A 22,022-nucleotide genomic window follows, 5' to 3' on the forward strand; every position below is an offset into this window, starting at 1 on the left:
TGATGCACTAGATCAAACAGACTTGACTGATATACATAGAACCTTTCATCCCAAAGAAGCAAAATACACATGGAACATTATTAGATAGGCCACATGACAGGACACAAAACAAGCCTCAACAAATTAAAAAAAATAGAAATGGTATCAAGGATACTCTTGGACCACAATGGCTTGAAACTAGAAACCAACCTCAAGGTAAAAACTCAAAAACACACACAAATTCATAGACATTGAATAGCATGCTATTAAACCATGAATCAAGGGTTAACAATGAGATCAAGGAAGAAATCAAAAAGTTTCTAGAAACAAATGAAAATGAATACACAGCAGTTCAAAAAAACCTATGGGAAACAGCAAAGGAGCAAAGGCAGTCCTGAGAGGGAAGTTCATAGCAATACAGGCCTACCTAAAAAAGATATAAATATTCATGTAAACAACCTAATCCTACACCTGCAAGAAGCGGAGGAACAACAACAAACAAAGCCCAGAGGAAGTAGAAGGAAGGAAAAAATCAAGATCAAAGCAGAATTGAATGACATAGAGACTCCAGGAGCTGGTTCTTTGAAAAGATAAACAAAATCGACAAGCCTTTAACCAGTCTCATCAAGAAAAAAAGAGAAAGGACCAAAATTTAAAAAAATCAGAAATGAAAGGGGAGAAATTACAACTGATACCACAGAAATACAAAGACTTGTAGGAAATTACTATGAACAACTATATGCCAAGAAATTTGAAAACTTGGATGAAATGGACAAATTTCTAGAAACATATAATCTTAAAAAACTGAGTCAAGAAGAAGAAGTAAGCCTAAGCAGACCAATAAAATTGAAGGCTAGTAAAATTGAAGCAGTAATCAAAAGCTCCTGACACACAAAAGCCCTGGACTGGATGGTTTCACAGGAGAATTTTACAAAACATTTAAGGAAGAGCTAACCCCTATCCTTCTCAAACTATTCAAAAAAATCCAAGAAGAGGGAAGACTTCCAAACTCTTTTTGGAGGCCAGCGTCATTCTCACTTAAAACTAGATAAAGACACAAGAAAGAAAGAAAAGTACAGGCCAATACTGCTTATGAACATAGACACTAAAGTCCTCAACAAAGTATTTGCAAACCACATCCAGCAATACATTAAAAAGATCATACACCATGAACAAGTGGGATTCATCCGAGGGATGAAAGGATGGTAAGATATTCGCAAATCAATAAATGTAATACATCACATAAACACAGGAAAGACAAAAATCATATGATCATACCAATAGATGCAGAAAAAGCATGTGATAAAGTACAGCACCCATTTATGATAAAAACACTCAGCAAAGTGGGAGTAAAGGGAGCATACCTCCACATGATAAAGGTCATATATGAGAAACATACAGCCAACATCATCCTCAACAGGCAAAACTTAAAGCTTTCCCACTAAGATCAGGAACAAGACAAGAGTGTCTACCTTCACCATTTCCATTCGACATAGTATTGGATGTTGTAGCCACAGCCATCAGACAAGAAAAAGAAATAAAAGGCATCCCAATTGGAAAGGAGGAAGTAAAACTTTCATTGTTTGCAGAAGACATGATACTGCACATGGAAAACCCTATATACTCCACCAAAAACCTACTTGACCTAATTAGTGAATTTGGCAAAACAGCAGGATACAAAATCGTCAGAAACATAGTCAGAAATTGAAGGTATTTTTGTATACCAACAATTAAATATCAGAAACAGAAGTTAGGAAAAAATCCCATTAGCTAAGCAACAAGAAAAATAAATACCTCGGAATAAACCTAACCAAGGAGGTAAAAGACCTGTACTCAGGAAACTGCACAGCACTGAAGAAAGAAATTAAGGAAGACACAAATAAATGGAAACATATACTGTGTTTATGGATTGGAAGAATTTACATAATCAAAATGTCCATACCACCCAAAGCAATTTATAGATTCAACTCAATCCTTATTTAAATACCAATGACATATTTCACAGACATAGAACAAACATTTCAAAAATTTCTATGGAAACATAAACAACCATAAATAGCCTCAGCAATTTTGAGAAAGAAGAACAAACTAGGAGGAGTCACAATACCAGGTGTCAAACTATATTACAAGGTCATTGTAATCAAAACAATCTTGTACTGGCATAAGAACAGACACATAGATCATCGGAACAGAATAGAGGGCCCAGAAATAAACAAATGTGTCTATGGTAAATTAATATTCGACAAAGGAGACAGGTGCATAATGAGTAAAAACAGCCTCTTCAATAAATGGTGCTGGGGGATCTGGACAGCTACATGCAAAAAAAATGAAACTTGATCACCAACTTACACCATACACAAAAAATGTAAGTTGTGACACCATAAAAGTCCTCAGGAGAATATAGGCAAGAAAATTTCAGGTATTCCATGCAGCAATATTTTTACCGGTATATCCCCTAGAGCAAGGGATATAAAAGAAAGAATAAACAAATTGGACTACACCAAATTAAAAAGCTTCCACACAGATAAAGAAAACATCAGCAAAATGAAAAGGAAAGTAACTGTATGGGAAAATGTATTTACAAACGATACCTCAGATAAGGGTTTGATCTCCAAAATATATAAAGAACTGACACAATTCCACACCAGGATGACAAACAATCCAATTAAAAAATGGGCAAAGGACCTGAACAGATACTTCTCCAAGGAGGACATAGAGAGGGCCCAGGGACATATGAAAGGATGCTCAACATCACTAGCCATCAGAGAGATGCAAATGAAAACCACAATGAGATACCACTTCACACTGGTCAGAATGGCCATCACAAACAAATCAACAAAACAATTGCTGGCGATGTTGTGGAGAAAAGAGAACCCTAGTACACTCTTGGTAGGAATGCAGACTGGTGCAGCCACTATGGAAAACAGTATGGGATTTCCTCAATAAACTAAAAATGGAACTGCCTTTTGACCTGGCAATTCCACTGCTGGGATTATACCCTAAGAATCCTGAAACACCAATTCAAAAGACCCTATGCACCCCAATGTTCATAGCAACATTAATTACCGTAGCCAAATGCCAGAAACAGCCTAAGTGCTCATCAGTAAATGAGTGAATCAAAACACTGTGGTACATTTACACAATGGAATGCTATGCAGCAGAATGAAAGAAGGAACTCCAGCCTTTTGCAGTAGCATGGATGGAACTGGAAAATATTATGCCAAGTGAAATAAACCACGTGGTGAAAGACAAATACCATGTGTTCTCACCTGTAAGTCGAACCTAATCAACAAAACAAACAATGGAGCAAAACAGAACTAGGTACATGGAAGTAAAGAACAAACTGACAGCGACCAGAGGGGAGGAGGTGGGGGGATAAAGGGGAAAGAAGGAAAAAGGTCAAGGCAAGGAACATGTATAAAGGACCCATGGACAAAGACAATGGATGGGGGGAGGACTGAATGTGGAAGGTTGTGGGTGGGTAGGGTGGGGGACAATAATGAGTGGAAAATGGGAACAACTGTAATTGAACAACAATTTAAAAAATTAAAAAGATAAAGAGATAAAGAGCTTCCCAGACAAGAAAAATCTAGAGTCCTTCCCCAACAAGCAGTATTAAAAAAATGTTATGGGACATTTTTAAGAAGAAAAAGGGAAAAGAGCAATTATGAATAATAAAATGGAAATAACTACACTTTTCAATAATCACTTTAAATATAAATAGATTAATGTTCTAATAAAAAGATATAGGATAAGCTAAATGAATAAGGAGGCCCATACATATGCTATCTGTAAGAGACCCACTTTAGATCAAAGACACACACAGACTGAAAGTAAAGAGATGGGAACATATGTTCATGCAATTGGAAATGAAAAAAAAAAACCTAGAGTAGCAATGCTTACACCAGACAAAACAGACTTAAAACAAAGGCTATTATAAAAGACAAAGAAGGATATTTCAAAATAATGAAGCTATCAATCCAATAAAATGATATGACTCTTATAAACATTTATGCTCCCATACTGGAGCACCTAAATATATAAAACAAATACTTGCAGACAAAAGGGAGAGATTGACAGTAATACAGTCTGAGTGGGGAATTTTAATACCCCATTCTCATCAATGATTAGATCTTCCAGGCAGAAAATCAACAAGGAAACAATGGCCTTAAATGACACATTAGACCAGATGGATTTAAATGATATTTTCTGACCTTTTCAGCCCAAAGCAACAGAATATACATTCTTTTCAAGGGTACATGGAACATCTTCCAAGATAGACATGGTAGAATACAAAAAAATTCTCAGTAAATTTCGGAAGAGTGAAATCACATAAAGCATTTTCTCTAATCACAAAGGTATGAAACTAGAAATCAATGATAAGAAAACAATGAAAAACACACAAAGACATGGAAGTTAAATAACATGCTACCAAACAAGGAACAGTTAACAAAGAGATCAAGGAAGAAATGAAAAGATATGTTGAGAGAAATGAAAATGGAAACATAGCAACCAAAAACACCTGGGACACAGCAAAAGCAGCATGAGGGAAATTCATAGCAATACAGGCATACTTTAAGATTCAAAAAAGAATCAAATAAACTATCAAACCTTATACCTAAAGAAAGTAGAACAAAAACCATAAGGAAAATCCAAAGTGAGTACATGCAATGAAATAGTAAAGATTGGAGCAGAAATAAAAATATATAGAGTCTAAAAAAATTCAAAAGATCGATGAAACCAAGAGCTACTTCTTTGAAAAGATAAACAAAACTGATAAACCTTTAACCAGACTCATAAAAAGAGAGAGGGAGAGAATCCAAATAAATAAAATCAGATATGAAAGAGGTGAAGTGACAATTGACACCTCAGTAATACAAAGGTTTAAGAAAATACTACAATCATATACCAACAAATTGGACAATCTGGAAAAAATGGAAAAATTCCTAAAAACATATGATCTTCCAAGAGTGAATGAAGAATAAACAGAAAATGTGAACAGAACAATTACTACTAACAAAACCAAATCAGTAAACAAAAACTAGTAACGAACAAGAGTCCTGGACTGAACAGCTTCACAGATGAATATTACCAAACATTCAAAGAATTAACACCTATCTATCTCAAACTATTTCAAAAAATTCAAAAGGAGGGAAGGTCCCAAGTTCATTTTTACAAAGCCAGCATTACCCTGATTCCAACATCAGACACAGACAGTACAAAAACAGAAAATTATAGATGAATATCCCTGATGAACATAGATGCAAAAATCTTCAACAAAAATTAGCAATCTGAATTCAGCACAACATTAAAAAGAGCATACACCATGACTAAGTGGGACTTAATCATGGGATACAATGTTGGTAGAATATCTGCAAATCAGTTAACATCATACAGTACACAAACAAATCAAAGATAAAAAATCATATAATCATATCAATAGATACACAAAAAGCTTTTGAAAAAATTCTGCATGCACTTATGACAAAAACTCTCAGCAAAGTGGGAAGACAGGGAACATATCTCAGCATAATAAAGGCCATATATGACAAACCCACAAATACTGTCATATTCAACAGTAAAAAGCTAAAAGCTTTTTAAGATCAGGAACAACACAAGGATGCCCACTTTCACCACTTTTATTCAATATAGTATTGGAAGTCCTAGCCATAGCAATAACACAAGAAAAGGAAATAAAAGGCATTTATACTGGGAAAAAAAAGGAGTAAAGTCATTATTATATGCAGGTGACATGATCATATAAAAAGAAAAGCCTGAAGAATCCACCAAAAAAGTGTGAGAACTGATAAATGAATTCAGTAAAGTAAAAGCATACAAAATTAGTATTTGGAAATTGGCTGCATTTTTATATGCCAATAACAAACTATCAGAAGGCGATATTAAGAAAACAACCCCATTTACATTTTCATGAAAAAGAATAAAATTCCAATGAACAAATTTAACCAAGAAGGAAAAGACCTGTACTTGGAAAATTTTAAAATGTTGAAGAAGGAAACTAAAGACGATACAAGCAAATGAGTATATTCTATGCTCATGGATAGGAAAAATTAACATGGTTAAAATGTCCATAATACCCAAAGCAATCTACAGATTCAATGTAATCAGTATCAAAATACTAATAGCATTTTCCACAGAATTAGAACAAATAATCCTAAAATTTATATGGAACCACAAAAGATGCCAAATTGCCAAAGCATTCTTAAGAAAAAACATAGTTGCAGGTATCATGCTACTGATATCATACTATGCTACAAGACTACAGTAATCAAAACAACATGGTACTGGCATAAAAACAAGATACATAGATCAATGGAATAGAATACAGACCTCACAAATAAACCCACACTTACACAGTCAATTAATTTATGACAAAGGATTCAAGAATATGCAATGGCATAAAGACAGTGTATTCAATAAATGGAGTTAGGAAAATTAGGCATGTAGATGTAAAAGAATAAAACTGGACCACTTTCTTACACCATATAAAAGAATAAACTCCAAATGAATTAAAGATTTAAATATGAGACCCCAAACCATAAACATTCTAGAAAATATAGGCAATACTCTTTGAATTGCTCTTACTAATATTTTTCTGGACATGTCTCTGTGGGCTAGGAAACAAAGGAAAAAAAACAAATAAGACTAAAGAGTTTTTGCATAGCTAAGAATCAACAAAACAGAAATGCAGCCTACTGAATGGGAGAAGATATTCATCAATGATACATTTAATAAGGGGTTAATATCCAAAATATATAAGAAACTCATACAACTTAACACCAATAAAACCACACAATTCAATTAAAAAAATAAGCAGAGGAATCTTGGCTATAGGTCCCCGCTTTTCATGACTTTTAATATTTCTTGCCAACCCTTTCTAGCCTGCAAAGTTCCTTTTGAGAAATCAGTTGACAATCTTATGAGAACTCCCCTGTAGGTAGCTAACTGCTTTTCCCTTGTTGCTTTTAAGATTCTCTCTTTATCTTTAATTTGGCATTTTAATTATGATGTGTCTTGGAGTGGGTCTGTTTGCATCCATCTCGTTTTGGACTCTCTGTGCCTCCTGGACTTGCATGTCTATTTCCTTCACCAAAATCAGGGCAGTTTTCTTTCATTATTTTCTTAAAACAGATTTCCAATTTCTTGCTCTTTGTCTTTTCCTCTGGCACCCCTATGATGCAAATGTTGGATCGTTTGAAGTTGTCCCAGAGGCTGCTTACACTATCTTCGTGGGGTTTTTTTTAATTCTTTTTCTTCTTGTTGTTCCGATTGGTTTTTTTTTTTGTTTTCGTTTTTGCTCTACCCAGCAAATCTACCATTTAGAATTGAAGGGCCAATAAAGAGCTTCCAAGAAAAGAAAAAGCTAAAGAAGATCATCATCACTAAACCATTTTTATATGAAATGTTAAAGGGACTTATTTAAGAAAAAGAAGATCAACACTATGAACAATAAAATGACAAAAAAATACATATCTATTAAGAGTTGAATCTGAAAAACAAACTAAGCAAACAAGAACAGAGAGAGAATCATGGATATGGAGAGCATTTGATGGTTGCCAGATGGGAGGGTGGTGGTGGGGAATGGGTGAAAAGGTGAGAGGATTAAGAAGCACGGATAGGCAGTTACAGATTAGCCATGGGGATGTAAAATACAGCATAGCAAAGGAAGTAGCGAAAGCACCTATGCATGACCTATGGACATGAACAATGGTGTACGGATTGCCTGAAGGAGTGATAGGTGCTGGGTGAAGGAGCAAAGGAGGGAAAATTGAGACAACTGTAATAACATAATCAATAAAATATAAATAAAATGAAAGTAAATAAGAATTAAAAAAAACAACCAGAGGAACTGAATGGACATTTCTATAAAGAGGATATACAGATGGGGAGTAGACATATGAAAAGATGCTCAATGCCATTAATCATTAGAGAAATGAAAATTAAAACCACAATGAGGTATCACCTCACAACAAACATCTCAAAGTGCCTATCATCAATAAATCAACAAACAAGAAATACTGGTGAGGATGTAGTAAAAACAGGAATCCTCATGTACCATTGAGGGACTATACACAATGGAGCAACCACTATGAAAATCCATATGGGAGATCCTCAAAACTTAAAAATAGAACTACCACATGACCCAGCAATTACATTGCTGGGCATTTATCCAATGGAATATAAAACACTGATTCAAAAGTACATATGCACCCCTATGTTTATTATTTATAATAGCCAAGATGTGGAAGCAACTGAAGTGTACATCAATAGATAAGTGAATAAAAAGGAGGTGGCATACAGGGTCTGGAAAAAATAATGCCCCTTTTTATTATAAAATCTTTTGTTACAAAATCATAAGCATGTAATTCTGTAACATAAAAATATCACACTCAAGTACACCATATGACATTTTAGGTGAAATGTTCAAATTAAAACCATAAATTATCACACCCATATTATTACCCTACCAACCACACTCAAGCAGGCCTTACTTCTATTGGACGCTGTATATAATATATACAAAAGAATATCACGCAGCCATAAAAATGAATGAAATCTTACCACTTGCAACAGCATGGATGGACCCAGAGGATATTGTGCTCAGTGAAATAAGTCAGATAGAGAAAGACAAATGCCATATAACTTCACAGATATGTAGAATCTAAAAAAGAAATAAACTAACAAATAAAACCCAAACAAACTCATAGATGCAGAGAACAAATTGATGATTGCCAGATGGGAGAAGGGTTGGGAAGTTGGGTAAAAAATAGGAAGGGATTAAAATGTACAAATTGCAATATAAAAAGTCACGGAGTTGTGAAGGACAGCATAGGTGATTTAGTCAATAAAACTGTATCGATGATAATTATGTATGGTGTCAGATGAGTACTAAACTTATCAGAGTGATCACTTAAGTTAGATAAGTGTCTAATCACTGTTGTATAACAAACTAATATTATATGTCAACTGTAATTGAAAAATTTTAAAAATTGTATTGAATAATACATAAAGCATAGCAGGTAAATAAAAAGAATTAGAAAGAAAAAATAATGAGCTTGATGATAGATTATTAGATATTATATTCTGGGAAGCAGAAGGAAAAAGTAAATGAACAGACAGTTAAAGACTATCATTGACACCATCAGGAATCACTTAAGGGAATACTTCAGACTGAAAAAAAGTGACACTAGACATTGATTTTAATCAAAATGAAGAAATAAATAGCAGCAGGAAAGGTAATTACATTGTTAAATATATGACTATAGAAATATATCTTCTTCTTTTCTTCTTATTTAAAAGACAACTGCATAAAATAATAACTACAAAAGGACCTTTAGGGCTTAGAACATACAAAGAATGTACAAATTTGTATGATAATGACAGCACAAAAAAGGAAGGGTGAAATTGGAGTTCTATTGTGGCAAGAATTCAGCATTTTTTGAATTTCAGTGTTAATGTGAAATGAGATCTGTGTATGTGAGGTCTGTTCAGAAAAGTCAAGCCATTGTTAAACAGAACAAGAAGAGTTTGTGCAACATCAATGTAACCCGGCAACCAAGGACAATGCACTGGAATGCGCATGCAGGAACAATGATGACTTCACTGTACTAGTCAGTGGGGGTGATAGACACCATTGAGTCAGCACGTGTACCTTGTGGCATGGCATTCAAAATGACTGAGCGAGTAGAGCAACAAATCTGCATCAAGTTTTGCTTTAAGTGTGAACATTCCTCTATGGAAACCATTCAGATGATTCAGAAAGCTGCAGCTATGGGCAACTGGTGATTGGCAGCTTCTTCACGACAACGCACCCACTCACACATCATGTCTTGTGCAAAGATTTTTCACAAAACATCAAACCACTCAGGTGACTCAGCCTCCCTAAAGCCCAGATTTGGTGTCCTATGACTTCTGGCTTTTCCCAAAACTAAAATCACCTTTGAAAAGAAAAAGATTTCAGACCACCGATGAGATTCAGCAAAACATGATGGGGCAGTTGATGGCAATTGGGAGAACTGTGTGACATCCTAAGGTGCCTACTTTGAAGGGGACTGAGGCATCTTGTCCAGTGTCTAATGTTGCTTGTATCTTATATTTTCTTCAACAAATGTCTCTATTTTTCATAATACGTGGCTGGATACCTTCTGGACAGACCTCATATTGTTATAAATAGAAATGTATATTGTAATCCCTAGATTACACTTAAACAATCACTTAGGAAATAACTCAAAAATAATTCCAAAAAACAATAAAGTAATAATAAAAATGATAATCCAATTAAAAATGGGTAAGGATCTGTATATGCATTTCTCCTAAGACTACATACAAGTTGCTAAAAAGCACATGAAAAAATATTCAATACCATTAGTCATCAGGATATACATATCAAAAGCACAATAGGATACCACTTCACACTTGTTAGGATGCCTAAAATCAAAAAACAACAACTGTTGATAAGGATGCAGAGAAACTGGAATCCTCACACACTGCTGAGTGGACATAAAATGGTAAAGTTGCTTTGAAAAACAGTTTGGCAGTTTCCCAAACAGTTTAAACATAGACTTATCATATGATCCAGCAATTATAATCCTGGCCACATACACAAAAGAAATAAATACATGTGTCCACATAAAAAAACTATACATGAATTTTACAGAAGCTTTATTCCTAATAGCTAATAAGTAGAAACAGCCCAAATGTCCATCAACTGATAAATGGACAAACATACTGTAGTATATACATTTGCACATATAGTATATATACAATTGGATATATGCAATGTAATACTCTGCAATATAAATAATTGAAGTAATAATACATGTTAAAACATGAATGAGCCTTGAAAACATGCCAAGAAAAAAAAGTCACAAAGATTACACATTGTATGATTTCATGTATATGAAATATCCAGAAAAGGCAAGTCAATAGAGGCAGAAAGTAGATTAGTGGTTGTCTAAGGCAGAAAGGAATGGATGGAAATAGGATTGTTATTGGGTACAGAATTCCTTTCTGGGATGATGGCAGTGTTCTAAAATTCATTATAATAATGGTTGAATAACTGTTAATATAGTAAAAATCTTTTAACTGTGTACTTTTTTTAAAAAGAATACTGAAAAAAATGTACTAAAAATAAAGTTTTTAATTAAAAAACTATGAAATAATTAAAATGTCATACTAGAAAATATTTAACATAAAAGAAGGCAGTAAAGGAAGAAGAAAAGAATGAGAGAGACACACAACTATAAAAAACTATAGCAAAACTGCTGACATAATCCAACCTTATCAGTAATTAAAGATAAATGTATTAAACATTCCAGTCAAAAGGCAGATTGTCACATTGGATAAAAAGACAAACTCCAATTATATGCTGTCTATAAGTATACTCTAGATTCAGTTTCAAATAAGTTGAAAGTAGAAGAATGAAGAAAGATGGACTATGTAAACATAACATAAAATAGTTGGAATGGCTATATTAAGTATTAGAGGAAATAGATTTTAATATCGCTTCGGTTTCAATCAGTCTGGAAACCTCCCTTGGTGATTCCACTGTCACAGGGATTAAGGCCAAGGAATAGGGGTACAAAGCTAATAAATAGTCAAAGGGAGCTAACATACACAGAACCTAGGATTCCCTCAAAGGGAAAGGGAAGAATTAGGAGCATTTAGGATTCTGGTTCCTTATGTTGGGGGTGACTGCTGACAAAGACTGCTTTTACTATCAATAAAACATGAATTGCACGGATAGAGATTCCTTAACCAAACTCTAATCAGGTTCCTCTGAGCTCTTTTTCAACTATGCCTTGACATTTGGGCTTCTGTGTTCATCTTTGCATTGTTCAACTTTATTAAGAATCCTGCAACTCAAGACCTGAAGAAAAAAAGAAAATTTTACCCTTTATGACAGCATGGATGGACCTGGAAAACATTATGCTAAGTGAAACAAGCCAGTCAGAGAAAGACAAACACCATGTGACTGCACTCATGTTTGGAATCCAATGAATAAACTTGAACTAACAAGTAAAACAGAGACAGACTCATTAGACAGCAAGCAGACTGACAGCTCCAGGGTCGGGAGGGTTAGGGGGTGAAGAGACCAAGCAAAAAGGAAAAAGAACTCATGGACAGCAGTGTGATGATGGGGGCGGGGGCGGGGAGTATAAGGGGATAAATGGTAATGGAAAAGTATAATAACAAATAAATAAATAAATAAAGATTAAAAAGGGAAAAGACAAGACAGTCACCTTCAAATTAAATGGGAAAGAAAAATGTTTTACATAAACAGAGTCAAAATCCACAAGAAATTTCCTTTGTCATAAGTCTAAAACATAAATGTTGAATTAATTATAAAGTAAATATAAAATTTAAATATGACAGGTATGAGTTTTAAAAATGAAAATGTAAGTTACAAATCTGATTGAAACTTAACAATTTTAGAAGATGGTAAACTGCTGAACTCTTACAAAAAGTATACTGTACAGTATGAAAAATGAAAAGAATCCTGCTAATTCAGTTTAACCAGAATCCTCACCCTTAATGTTTGGTCACCCTTAATAGCTGGTCACCCTTAATGTTTGATCAGGTTCCTCATCTTCCTCCATCCTCCAGATGATGCCTAATCTCTCTGGCCTGCCTTTGGCAAAAATCCCGTTAGGTTGGTTAGGCTGAAAACCCCTCTACCCTTGATGTTTTCTCTTAGTAATTTTCCATCCACTGACCCCTACCCTGCTCCTTAGCTATAAATTCCCACTTTTTCTGTTGTATTTGGAGTTAAGCCTAATCTCTCTCTCTTACTACAAAATCCCATTGTAGTAACCCCTCTTGAATCAAGTCAGCCTTACCATCTTCAACAAGTGTTATTAATTTTTTCTTTAACAACACTGATGTGGATTCTTCTTAATTGACTCACATATTTAATTTTTAGTAGTTACACATAATAAAAGTTATCTTACCGCTGCTAATCTTTGAGCATGGTATTCTGCTGCTGAAAAATACTTTCCTGGAGTTACCATCTTATCAGTTATATTTGATACATATACACCAATTTTAGTCATCTGCGTGGATGTTGTATTTACAGTTTGTTGGAGTTTTCTTCTCTGAAAAACTGTCTAAAATAGAAATATAAAATTTTTAACTAAATATCTATTCTATACACATATAAGAGCACACTTTCCTAAATACTTGATATTCTTTTTTTAATTGCCATATAATTCCTTAGATTTTTAAAAAATATTTTATTGTTGTTCAATTACAGTTGTCTGCATTTTCTCCCCACCTCTCCCCCTGATCCATCCAATCCCACCTCCCTCTCTTGCTTCCACCCTCACCCTTGTTTTTGTCCATGTGTCCTTTATAGTAGTTCCTGAAAACCCTTAGATTTTTTATTTTAGAGCGGTATACTGTAACTTCAAAAACCTATAGGGGAAAATAAAAATATTACCTGGGTATCCCTACAAAATACATTGTGTTTTTCAGAAATCTTTTTAGGTATAGTTTGTGTTCCAGCATTGTGATATTCTATTCCTGTTATTTTATGTCTGAATCCACCAAGAAATGGTTTGTGAAAGTCAGATTTTATAATCTCAACAGCTACTTGCTGGTACTGATTAATGCCTGAAGAGATAAAACCAAGACTGAATGGAAGTTCAAGTATAAACTGACTTTAAAACACTTTACCTAAAAGACATCAAATAACTAACCAGTTTGTACTCTGACAAAGATCACTTGAGAGGCATCTGACCTATTTATTCTTTTGACTGGATATAGATCTGGAAGTGTAGAAAAGATTTCCACTTGTACAATATCCTGTGTCTTAACTCCATGTTGTAGTAGAGTCTCATTATTTTTAAGAATCTTTCCTAAAAATGAGATAAAATTTTAAGAAGTGTTATGACAAAGAAATGACTATATGTACTCATTGTAAGGGGATGAAAAATATCACAGATTTTTATATAAACATATTTGATTACTAAAATATTGATTGGTATCAAGTACCAAATATGAATGGTGTTCACCTCTTGCTATGTTAGTACAGAAAACTCCACAATGTGAGAAGTTAAGGTGGTACTCCTGAGCAAGAATTCAGCATTATAAGTAAAGCTAAAACTCTCAACTCATCAGAAATGCAGAAATACAATAACCATACAACTCTGTAAGCATTTAAAAATTAAAAAACCTATTCTAGATGATGAGCAAAATCATATTCTAAAACTCTCTAAAAATGAGGGTTATATGTAAGCGCAGGGCATACCATAACAGGGAAAACTTGATTATTTTAATACTCACCTTTCTCTCCAGCAGAAAAGTATACAGTCAGAATTCCAAAGAATCCCTTCCTTTCTCTATTTCTATAATCAGAAACTCATATAAATTAATTAATGTCAAGGTATAAAGCTCAGTTTTGTGCTTGAAAAAGTATGTATCACTTTATGTTGTATTGCTTCAACTTCTATCCCCTCCTCATTGGTTTGTTCTATAAATTGACTCTAATTGTATTAGTCTATTTTAAGGGATATAAAAGTATGTATAATGTTACTGGGTGCTGTTTTGTATCATGAAAACTTTATTGATAGAACCCGTATCAATTTTCCAATGTATGGTCATCCTAACTACAATTAGTAACTTGAGCACAGCAAAGGTTTTCTTATATTCATTCTTAGAAATATATCAGATACCTCTAGCTTTTTAAAAATGTTTGATGATTATCAATGTATATTTAAAATTTTTTTGTTTTTCAATTACAGTTTACATTCAATATTATTTTGTATTAGTTTCATATGTATAGCATAGTAGTTAGACAACCATATACTTTGCAAAGTGTTCCCCCTAATATTTCCAGTAATATTCCCCTAGTATTACCTGGCTACATAGTTCAAGGAAACACAAAATTCTTTGAATTTCAGTATCTCACCCTCCATTCTTAATTTAAAAAATTAAAATGAATGTTTTATGGGTTCTGTGATACGTTGAAATAATGGTCCCAAAATATTCACGTCCTAAACCCCACAACCTAGGAATGCTACCTTGTATGACAAAAGTGACTGTAGATTTTATTAAGGATTTTGAGATGGAGAGATTATCCTGGATTATCACAGCGCTCTTTATAAGAGAAAGGAAGAGGGAGATTTGACTAGAGAGGCAAAGATGATATGACAGAGCAGAAAGATTTGAAGATGCGAAGCTGCTGGCTTTGATGATGAAGGAATGGCCCGTAAGCCAGTGAGTGCAAGGAGTGCAATTCTAGAAGCTGGAAAAGGCAAGGAAGCAGATTCTTTCCAGAACTCTCAGAAGGAGAACAGCCCTGCTGACACCTTGGCTTTGTCTGAGTGAAAATGAATTAGGATTTCTGGCCTTCCGAAGTAAAGGAAATAATGTGTTGCTTTAAGCTACTAAAGTTGTGGTTAATTGTTACAACAGCCATAGGAACCTAATACAGATTCTGAGAGCCCTCTTCATTCCTCTACTTGTTTCTGTAGTAGGCTGAGTCCCACCAAACATGAATTCCAGGTCCAGTACCAGAAGAAAGTACCTATCTTAGAGGGTGGTTGGTTGACATAAAATCCAGCTCTTTAATTATTATTGCTACTGACATAAGCCTGTTACCGAGTGGTGATGCCAAGTACTTACACATAAAAATAAAGATCATGAAGTACAAAGAGTCTTAGGTACCAGTGGTCAACTACTCCAGTCTCAAAATGCTCTCCTTCACTTTTGAACTTCACCTTATAGTTAATGCTACATGGTTTCAAATTTCCTTTTTGGAGTTATATCTATACTTAAGTTCAGACTCTGCCACTTATTACCTATGTGAATTTGGACAAGTTCCCTGAGCTTGAGTTTTCCTCTCTCAAAAAAAATCATAATAAGGGGAGAAAAGGCATACAACTGTAATGGAATAACAATAAAAATTTTTTAAAAATCATAATAAAGGGTTTTTGTGCAGATTGAATAATGTAATAATGTAAGCAGAACATTTTGTAAAAGGACTATCACACAGTAAATGCTCAATATATTACCCATCATCACCAACACAATCATGATCTTCATTAGTATCACTATTACCACTTAAATTTTAGCTTTGTTTCCCAACCAAGCTTTGCTAATCAGTTGTTCAAGCACACAAACATTACACTAAACATTACTGTTAGAGCACATTCCTTGCAATAGTTTCAGAAAAACAATTTTGAAACTGAAGTGTTTTTTTTTCTTTGATTTGGCAAGGAGGAACTTGATAGGTATGGCTACTTTATAGTGCTTAGAATTTTTCCACAAGGAAATGTTATTGTGGCCCCTTTGTAAGTTAATGCCAGAACTTTTTAAGCTAAAATATTAGGATTTGTGCGGGCATATCTACAGAAGCATTTATTTAGATATGTCAGTCTGGTTAACTGCACCACAAGGACTACATCCTCTCCTGACACAAAGCTAATGTAAAGGGGGTTGCTCAATATTGCCCACAAAATATAAATAAACTTGAGCATCAAGGGAATGTGAATTGACCTTAATGTATAGAAAACAGACAGATAAACCATGTTTAGCCTTCTTCTTATTCTATACATGCTCATTCATCCTCAATTTTTTTTCAATATCAATTCTTCCCACTCCCCGCCACACTAAACTTCTTACCACTTCCCAAAAGTCCTAGTTTTTTTCTCACCTCTTTGGGACTTAGCACAAGTATTATGACTTTAAAAAATTTTTTTATTGCTGTTCAAGTACAGGTGTCTTCATTTTCTCCTCACCACTCCCCCACCCCACCCATGCTCACCTCCAACCCTCTATTCTACCCCTCTTTGGCTTTGTCCATGTGTCCTTTATATATGTTCCTGACGTCCCTTCCCCTTTTTTATACATTATCTCCCTTACCCCTCCAGTCTGGTTACTGTCAGTTTGTTCTTTATTTCAATGTCTCTGGTTATATTTTGCTTGCTTGTTTGTTTTGTTGATTAGGTTCCATTTATAGATGAGATCATATGGTATTTGTCTTTCACCACCTGGCTTATTTCACTTAGCATATTATCATTATCATTTTTATTAAAAGAAGCTTTCTAGAACCTCCTAGTTTCTTTCCTCTCTGTATTCACAGCTTTTTGTGCATATCTCCATTAAAACATTTACACATTATATGGTAACTACTGCATGCATCTTTCTTACTAGTCCATAAAAAACTGGAGTACAGGGATTTTGTTCCATGTTTATATATCCAGTTCTTAGTAAAGTATTAAGAATAAAGTATGTCCTCAAGAAAAATGTGTTGAATGAATACATAACCACAATATAATGTTCAAACAGTAAATATCAAGATACTTAGTTTAACAAACCAAAGATCTTGATATTTACATGTAAAAAAGTTAAATTATTAACACTAAAGAAGTCTTGATAAATTTTATTAACTTCCAAGCTTACCTGCACATCTTAGCTGCAGTGCATCAGATGGCACATTTAGTAAGTATGAAAAATGATCCCTGAGGTATTTTAAAGTGCTGTCAATTTTAAAAGGCATTATAATTTCCTGGCCCACAGGGAGAAGTACAACTTTTACTGTAGATTATAAAAAAAGAAAAGAAAGATTTATAGTCAAAAGCAAGGTTAGCAACCTATAGCCCAAAGCAGATAGAAAGTTATGGAACAATTTTTAATCACATAGATGCAGTTGCGTCTGTCATGTTCCCCCACTATACCTCCATAGTAAGAGTTACTTTACATTTTCTATGATGAGAAGTGACATTCAATTGCAACCTTTTGCTTTGGGAATCAATTTAGAATCTCAAAAATTATCATCAATGATGAACACCTGCTCCCGTAATGCCAGCTCACAGTTCACCTCTCTCTTCCATTCCCTGGCATGAGGACTAGTGCACATTCAGGGTTACCTCCTTGCTCAGAATGCCACAAGAAACAGAAAATAAAACTAAACTGCTTTGAAAAATTCCCAACATCTGCTATATGTTACTCAGATACAGATATAAAAAGTCTCAGAAAATTAAGCATTTTTGTGTAGTATTGGAAAGAGACCCTGACACCTAGAGGGTGTCCCAATGCTTTCATTAGATATTGATAATCATATATCACTAAATCAGTGCATATTTATGAAATTAAGAAAAATTAATACATTTTCAAAGAAAATTTTCTTTGACCTTGCAACTACAAAAGGTATCTCATACTAAGTCCATTCTTCTTCCCTCAATTTATGTCTATAGTTGCCAAAATGCAAAACAAAATTACTGTTTTGCAAATATCTGAAATAACTACACACAAATGTCTGGAATAACTGCACAAACCTACTTTTCACAAAAATAGACATTATGTGGCTCACTTCCCACCTTATAAACAGAAAATCAAGACACATTAAAAAAATTGTCATTATAAAATGATTATTTGTTTACCAATTGTAGGAAGGAAATACAGTATTTAAAAACTGTTACGGGGTAAACTTTTTTCTTTTACATAAACAGACTTTAAATTTTAATGAGAAGATGTAATAAGATGGAATACAGAGTGCATACTGTAAGCCAACAAAAGCCTTGTGTATTTCTAGGTGTCTGAAATGACAGTTTCCATAAGCTAAATGAGACATCAGTAATCCAGGATGAAATTCAACGAGGCATTATTGATGCTAAGGTTCTTCAACCTTGTTAAAACTTGTTTTCACAGTTCTCTGTTAGCAAAGAGAACATTTCCACAGATATTAAATTCTCAGAAGGCTATTTTAATTGTTTTATAGATTGAAAATTCGATGATAAATTTATTTTAAAATTTTCTTAGTAGTAACTTCCTAAGTTTTGGGAAAGGAGTTGTGTTAAGGAATTTGTGAGTCTCAGGACTAAGAAAACATTTTTTTAAAGTCACCATGTGTTTGTTATAAGCTACAATATCGGGGAATCACAAAAATATCAAAAAATGGATCCCAAATTTACAATGGATCATAAAACTGAAGAGTAACACCTTCAACAAGGTATAACTGGACTCAATTAATTTCTTCTTCTTCCTTTTCATTCTTAGCTTATGCTTATGTGAACACGCCACACAAGAGTAAACTACACCACCAGATTCAAAAGCTAAATTTTACCAGCCACCCTAAGCTGCTGTTGTTATTATTAAGTGACAGCGGGTGCTTTCCACCCTATGGATGAAAACTTTCTCATAACTTATGGACTAAGGGGAGAAGGAGCAGTCAGTTAACCACACAAGCAGAAAGATTCTCTGTGTAACCACTTTCTTGCTGCCCCCCTCTGCTTTGTTACCAACAATGTAGTAATATCTCTTACATGCCACCAATATTGTATCTTTAAAATTAAACTATAATGAAAGACAATGATTTTTTTGGAACTAAATATAAGTTAAAACTACACAGAAACTGGGACATACTTAAAAGTAACATAATGCGAGCAATGGATATGAAACTAGGATATCTGGGTCAAGTTCCCAACCTACCTCTTGCTATCCACATACAATTAATTCCAAATTGGCATGCAAAAAAAATTACAATTATATTCAAGAATTTGTCTACAATTTTTCAAGATTTCTAAACATTTAAAATATATACTGTATTTGGGGAAAATATCTTTAAAGTTTAAAGGTGTTTGTTTATTTAGGGAAAGTAGGTACTGCAGAATACAGAAGCTTCACACACAGTCAAGCCATTCCAGTGGTATAGCTAGAGAAGTTTGGTGGATAGGAAAAGCGAAAGTAACATCAAATATAACACAAATCTTTAAGCAAAAACAAGAAAAAGCAACCATTCCTCAAAATGAAGATAGGAAATGTTCTATCTTCCTTAGGTAATACCTGTTACTGAAGAATCTACCACTGATGTTTTCAGTGATTCCTTTATAGCCTTTATTTTTTCCAGAAATGCCATGTCATTTGAATACTCATTGGCTGACAGTGTTACATTATCATATTCAGTTAAATAATGCTCTTCATAATGCCTTAGAGAATCTGAAACCTGTTCGGGTGGCATGGCCTCTTCCATGAGCTGTTGTTCTTCATCGGTTGATGGCAGGCTTGAAGAACTCTGGTCATTCTGCTCTTTCACATGGCCAGCACCAGATGGTCCTGGTTCTAATTCATTGTCTTCTGACTCTGGAAGGTCTTCTGATGTAACTGGAATATTGATAGCCTCATGAGCATTGTCACTTTCTTCTGTTGCATCAACAACACCCTGAGCATCAAATTCTTCCTGTTGTTCAGACATCTTCCTGAATTGTGAAAAATCAATACATTTACTAAACTTAAAAATTTCTCTACCAAATATCAAATTCATTGCTGGTATACAGTAATATTCACAATATACTAAAATGTTGCTCACTTTTTTTTTTAAAAAAAACAATGATTATCTTGGTAATGACATCAGGTAAAACATCAGTGAATTTTTAATAAAAACAGCACAGAAAGTAAAAATGTATTATCAAAAAGAAACTCCAAGCACAATTAATTTGAAAGAAATCTTTGAAGGATATATTGAAAAATATTTTGAAATATATTGTCATCTCTTCCTTATTCAATAATCAATGTTTGTGAAAGGACTTTTTGAATAACTTTTTTCCTAAATACAAAACTAACATAGGATTTATGCTCTGGCATTACAATTGGTTAGACACTAAGAAACCTGCCAATTCACAAGGCCCCTATAACCTGGATAGGACACTCTTGGTGGCAGCTTTGATCTCAAAAGTTGTAGCCAGAGGCCTCCTATGACCTCTACTCATTCCCAAAACAAACATATCAACAAACAAGTATGGGTTGATCCTGGAGCTGAGTAGGGCCTGAGCTACTGCAACCAGGAGCTTTGGCCTGGAAAAGAGTTTGACAGCATCCAGGAGCTTGGGCCAGGGTGGAGGAGGGCAGCCCAGAGCCAAGCAACAGAGACAAGAGCTGGTTCAGAGTAGTGAGGGGCCAGTCAGCAGTGAGCCTACCTACAGAGGCTGGCAGTCAGGAAGGAGGAATAGAGGAGGTGACCTTGAGGCTAATTTCTGTGGCAACCAGCAGAGGGAAGATTAAAATTTGGAACAGAGGTGAGATGGGAAGTCTGACACTGGAGTTTTCATTTGAAGCACAAATCCTTATCGACAAAAAAATTAACCTCAGTCAGTGAAGTTGTCTGGCTACTAGAAGACAAATTTCAAAAAAAAAAAATCAAATATCTGGAATAGAACTATATATCTGTTGAATCCAATGAATATAGTATTAGAGTTGAAGAGGGAATTAGTAAACTGCAAGATAAATAAAAAGATTTCACACAAAGTGCTGCAAAGAGATAAGGACATAAAAAATATGAGAATTTAGGAGCCAAGGAAAAAAGAAAAAGGACATCTAGTATATTTTTCTGCTAAGCATATACCTTGTTGTGAGCTAAGAACAGGTTTGCATTGCTAACATAAAAAACAACGAAAAATATACAAAGAGACTATACGTGGCCTGCGAAACCCTTTGCAGAAAGCTTGCCAGGCCCTGATCTAGTGTATGTCAAATTGAAGTCCCAGAAAAAACAGAGAAATGGGGAAAAAAAGGAAATATCTTAAAAATTATTGGCTGAGAATTTTTCAAAATGATGAAATATAGATCCATATATAACAGATCCAAGAAGCATAACATAAATATATACCTAACAGGATAAAGAAAAATAATTCATAGCCACACACTGTAATTAAAGTACAGAGTAACAAGGAAGGTCCAGAAAGCAAACAGCGACATATCATCTACTACACTAAATCATATTAATTTGCTGACTGTTGCTGAGCTTTATGTCTATGCCCTGCGTCCGCCATGGATGAAGAATAAGTCTACTAAGACATGATCTGCTTGGGGAGGAAAGGTGGCCAATCTCTCAGAGAAGGGCCCCGAGCCTTTTCCTCCATTGGCTTTTATTAGGTTCATTGGCACAGGAATACAGATAAAGCTCATCAATCATTGTCAGGCAGCAAGGGTTAAACAATACATCACTTACAGAGAACTTTGAGGGCTTATTCTGAGTTATGGTCAATTAGTTAAAGGGCTATAAAACTTTGGGCACCAGACTCATCTCA

General features: G+C 34.4%; 1 protein-coding gene across 3 annotated transcripts in view; it reads right to left on the minus strand.

The window, feature by feature from the left end:
* The window catches only part of IQUB (IQ motif and ubiquitin domain containing), an 82,706-nt gene that overhangs the window by 56,777 nt on the left and 3,907 nt on the right, over positions 1-22,022 (minus strand). The window contains exons 2-6 of one of the 3 annotated variants that reach the window (XM_045191200.2): positions 19,783-20,195; positions 17,401-17,535; positions 13,695-13,853; positions 13,436-13,608; positions 12,948-13,103 (exon numbers count right to left, since the gene is read on the minus strand). In XM_045191200.2, the coding sequence (XP_045047135.2) occupies positions 12,948-13,103; positions 13,436-13,608; positions 13,695-13,853; positions 17,401-17,535; positions 19,783-20,191 (1,032 nt within the window). In that variant the 5' untranslated portion in view covers positions 20,192-20,195. Of the gene's footprint in view, positions 1-12,947; positions 13,104-13,435; positions 13,609-13,694; positions 13,854-17,400; positions 17,536-19,782; positions 20,196-22,022 lie in introns of those variants that run through there. The other 2 variants (XM_024555065.3, XM_045191201.2) reach the window with 2 other exon arrangements.

Source organism: Desmodus rotundus, chromosome 6 (assembly GCF_022682495.2).
Source record: "Desmodus rotundus isolate HL8 chromosome 6, HLdesRot8A.1, whole genome shotgun sequence".
Classification (NCBI taxonomy): domain Eukaryota; kingdom Metazoa; phylum Chordata; class Mammalia; order Chiroptera; family Phyllostomidae; genus Desmodus; species Desmodus rotundus.